This window comes from Fulmarus glacialis, unplaced genomic scaffold, assembly GCF_000690835.1.
Source record: "Fulmarus glacialis isolate BGI_N327 unplaced genomic scaffold, ASM69083v1 scaffold34676, whole genome shotgun sequence".
Classification (NCBI taxonomy): domain Eukaryota; kingdom Metazoa; phylum Chordata; class Aves; order Procellariiformes; family Procellariidae; genus Fulmarus; species Fulmarus glacialis.
In genome coordinates, this window is record NW_009219389.1 from 63,590 (window position 1) to 67,886 (window position 4,297).

Below are 4,297 nucleotides of genomic sequence, written 5' to 3' on the forward strand. Positions count from 1 at the left end.
CCCTGACTCCGAGCCTCCCGGGGCTCCCAAGTGCTACCCACCCTCGTCACTGACCCCACAAGCTCCGGCGCTCCTTCCCCTTCCCCAGCACAAGCCCGCCCTGGCGCTCCCACCACCTCCAGAACCAGCACTTTACTCTGCCCCTGGGGTTCCTGGGCCAATTCCACCTGCCGCTCCCCTGCCCCCAGGAGAGGAGGGCTGGCGAGAAGCCAAGCACAGCGGTTACTTCTCCTGCACCCCTCCAGGCAGGGTGTCCAGCCAGCAGCCCCGGGCTGGCCCTGGTGGGAAATGTACTTCCAGCGTGAAGCACCATAGAAAGCACAGGGCTAAGTAGTCTCTCCCCTGCAGGGACTGCTTCTGTTTATTAAAAGTGTTCTATAAAAAAAAAACATGTCTAGTTAACTGGTTTCAATAATAAATGCAACTGAAACGAGCTAGCACTACCAGTTTAACACCCCACCCCTGCAATAAAGGTATCCATCCAAAATCTATCCAAAATTAAGTCAACCATCAGCTCCTGACCAAGAACGAACCGGGAGAAACAGGCGTTTTACACTCCTTCACAAGCCTATCGAAGATTACCAAAACGGGAAACAGAGGCACAGCACTACAAGACAGAAACAGGACAGTTACAGATTTGTGCCCAGATGTTAACCAGAAGGCACACACAGCCGGTCACAGTAACACTGCTGTAGTGCTCGTTAGTTGTGAACCCCTGTCCCTTCCAAACATTTTTGTTGCAGTTTTAAGTCACAAACACCTTAGCTTCTCACTAGTAAGCTTTTAAAGGGCAACTTTAGTTTAAGACATATACAAAACTCTCTCCAGCGATACAGACATGGAAGTAAACTGGGCCTGACGCAGCGTTTGCTAGTGAGAATGCACTGATGACACAACTGTTTTAACAGCCACTGTCACGCTTACGGGAGAATCTACCATTGGCGGTTCCAGTGTTCACACCATCCACACACAGAAACGGTGTGTGTGGCAGGACTGTTGCACCGCCATCCTGACAACACCCCGAGTGAAAGTTTTCTCCGAGGACTGACAGAACCTCAGCAGCAGTGACCCCATTATCAGCTCCTAGAGCATTATTCTCCTTTTCCTTCAGAGCAACGTTCACGTGCATTCAGGGCAAGCTAAATTTTCAAGCTGTGTCATGAAATGTTCAGTCAGGACTACGTGAAACTCACTGCAGCTTTATCACCTTTCTCCCTCAGTGCTGTGTTTCTGAATCAAAATACTTCACACCGTCTGTTCAAGAAGAAATAATTTTATTGTTTCTATCTGACAGGTTTCATCATGAATGACGAGGACAGCTTGCTAGACAGTCTCTTTCATGATTTTGGTGAGTTTCTGGATCTTTGACCTTGTTGACATGTCCACGTACTTCTCCCCAATATTGACAATCATGCCACCAAGGATTGACGGATCAGTCTAAAGAAGAAAAATTGAACAGAAATTCTATTAGCAAAAATTTGTTAGCCTAGTATACAATTTTTACACTAGTTAAAAAAAAAAAACAAACAACCTTTTAAAAGAGCCTTTTTAAGATAACTTTGCAATCACTGTATTCCAAAGTTAAGATTTTAATAATTAAAACATCATCAGATCTACAAGAAAGCACAGAACTATGTAATATAGCATCAGGATTCAGTAAAGTGAGTATTTTTTTTTTAAAGGTCAGAAAAACAGAAGCCCAGCTCAACATGAACTTGATGGAATTTATTTACAAATCAAAAAATCCAGACCTTGGTCTCCAGCTTTAAGACCTCTCCCTTAGCCAAGAATCCACTCAGAGCACTTTTTAGCTCAGTGAGGTTGGCATCTTCCAAGGGCTGGAAAATATGAACAGAAGACAGGGAAAATGAAGGACTTGAAAATATTCAGATGATATAATGAGAACCCAAATTTTCTATTCAGATTCTTCTAAAGATGGACACTTCCACCAGGAAGGCAGATTAAGCAGCCTTCTTGAACAGGAATAACCAAAGGACAGCACAGAAACAGCAGTCACTTTGTACCATCCTCATTTCATGAAACGTGTTATTTGTGCACATATTCCCAGCAAAAGTTGGATGCTGACGTTTTCAGATGGCATCTGGAATCCATACTTGCCAAAGTAAGCACTTGATGGAAAACTTGAGGTCTGCCTCACAGCAGTGTTCAGGCTGTACAAGGAAAGATTAATTTTGCTGCTTCTAACAATTAGTATCATCAGCTCGAGAAGAAACACGGTTTCACATAAAGCACTGGGCAGTCACTGAGGACACTGGCGGCGAGCTCCCAGCCCTGCTGCAGGCTTGCAGAATGCTCCTGGCTAAGTACACCTCCCTCCATCACCACGGAAGAACTCTGCATCCCTGTGGCAGAGACACTGTGAATTTGTCCTTGCTATCCCTACAAGTTACTCGGATACCACTGAGATAGAAACAAAAGGGACTTCACCGAAGAGTAGTGGCTTTGTGTTACTGGTAATTTAAATGATTTCTATTTAATAGCTAACAGTTTGGGAGCCAAAAGAAACTAACAACAACAACAACAAAAGCACCAGGAAAGTAACTTTACTTATGAAATATTTAGGAAAACTTGTGGAAAGGTTTGCACAGGCTTGTGAGTCCACGTGTCCCTGAAGGCTACCAACTAGACTGACTATCTGTGCTCATGGCCTACAGGGAGCCAGTTAATCTCAAGCGGATCAGACTCTTTAGTCCAGGTAGGCAGTTCACTGAAGCCCTACCCAAGGGCTATAGATTTACATCACATACCTAGCTGACCAGCTTCCTGCTCTAACAGACCTGGGCATGGATCCATTAACAAAGAAGTTACTGAAATGCCAGAACCACCGTGCTTCCACACTGAGGTTTACAACTCATGGAGACTCCATTTTCCCTCTCACCTTCCTGAGCACCAGCCAGACTCACCTATCTGCTACTTTTGAAAAAGTCTTCCTACAGTTTTGGAATAGCCACTTGTTCCGATTACTGCTCCCCATGAAGCAGAGCACCAAGCACCACAGGCATTCTCAGTCCTATCAGGTATCTGCCTTGCTCGAGCCAATAGCTCATCTGTTAGTTCTGACCTGATCTGTACGATCCTGAAGCCAGAAATAAGAACAGGGGCAGTTGTATCTGCAGACCAGGCTGCATCTTGTCAGCCACTGGGTTCACACATAGGAAGGAAAGATGTTACCTGTTAAGCTGAAATGGGAGGAACAGGTTTAATTTTTGACCAGTAATTGTTGGCTATCAAAAAACTATTTGCAGAAAGACTTTCATCTTGGCAAGAGATATTTCCTCACTATTCATATAGCAATTCCTTAAACTATAGAGAGCAAAACTAAGCTAAAGAAGTTTGCCTTTTATACTGCTACCTGTTAAGCTCGATCTAGAGGTTCCTAACTCACCTGTGCAGTGGTGACGGTGCACAGCACTTCTCCTCGGTATGCGCTCATGATCTTCCCAAATGCAGAAACAATATCTGGAGTGTAACGCAAGCGACCGTTTTCAGCAAGCAAATCTGGAAGAGGTAGATGTATTGACAGGGTTTAAAGCACCCACTAGAAGCACATTTGTTTAGCTACCACTAAAAACAAGTAGCCTCAGATGTTTTTCAGAATTCAAATGGTTACTCACTCATCAGATTGACAGTAATAGGGGACATCTTCTCTTTTGCTAAAGCATCATTCACAGCTTTTTGTTTAACGGCGCTCTTGGTATGAGGGTTCATAACAAGACTGGATAGCTTGGGGTCCTTCAAAAGAGTCTATGAGGATATACAAACAACATGATAAAGACCAGCAGTTTTCCAGGCATCACAAGGCCTAGCAGGAGTACCCAAAGCAGGCAACATGGTCATTCACTGAGCAAGAATAAAGGGGTCTGAAGGAGATGGGAAGTGAAATGGTAGCTCCAGGTATAGCTCATTGACAGTATGTTTCTTTTAGAGCTTATGCTCCTCCTGTATCGCTTCCAAGCAGCTTAACGCTGGGGGCGCAGTGCAGACAGCAGGCATACCAGGCCAGCTGTAAGTGGGAGTCCCACAGTGTGCAAGAAGCCGGGCCCACCTCCCTCCTAACAAGCAGTAGGCGAGCCCCACCGCCCGCAAACCCCTGTGCGAGCTTAGGCAAACGCGGGCTGGAGAATACCTTACCCATACTCGGCTCAGCTCCTTCTCTACCTGGTCCAGCTTCTTCTGCTTGGTGGCGGCAGAGTACAGCGCGGTGGCATAGCGCCCTTCCAGCCCGTACACCTGGATGGGGGGCTGGGGGCGAGAGAGCGGGCGGGCGCTGAGAGCG

At 45.8% G+C, this 4,297-nt stretch overlaps 1 protein-coding gene across 1 annotated transcript; it reads right to left on the reverse strand.

The window, feature by feature from the left end:
- Positions 1 to 1,259: 1,259 nt before the first annotated feature.
- ATP5O (ATP synthase, H+ transporting, mitochondrial F1 complex, O subunit) lies at positions 1,260 to 4,293 on the reverse strand (the record flags this gene model as incomplete). The annotated part of the gene is made up of 5 exons (XM_009580357.1): positions 1,260 to 1,437; positions 1,752 to 1,838; positions 3,407 to 3,519; positions 3,636 to 3,765; positions 4,153 to 4,293. Coding segments are annotated over 5 exons (585 nt in total), but the record flags the coding sequence as incomplete, so codon positions are not given.
- Between the last annotated feature and the right edge of the window lie 4 nt (positions 4,294 to 4,297).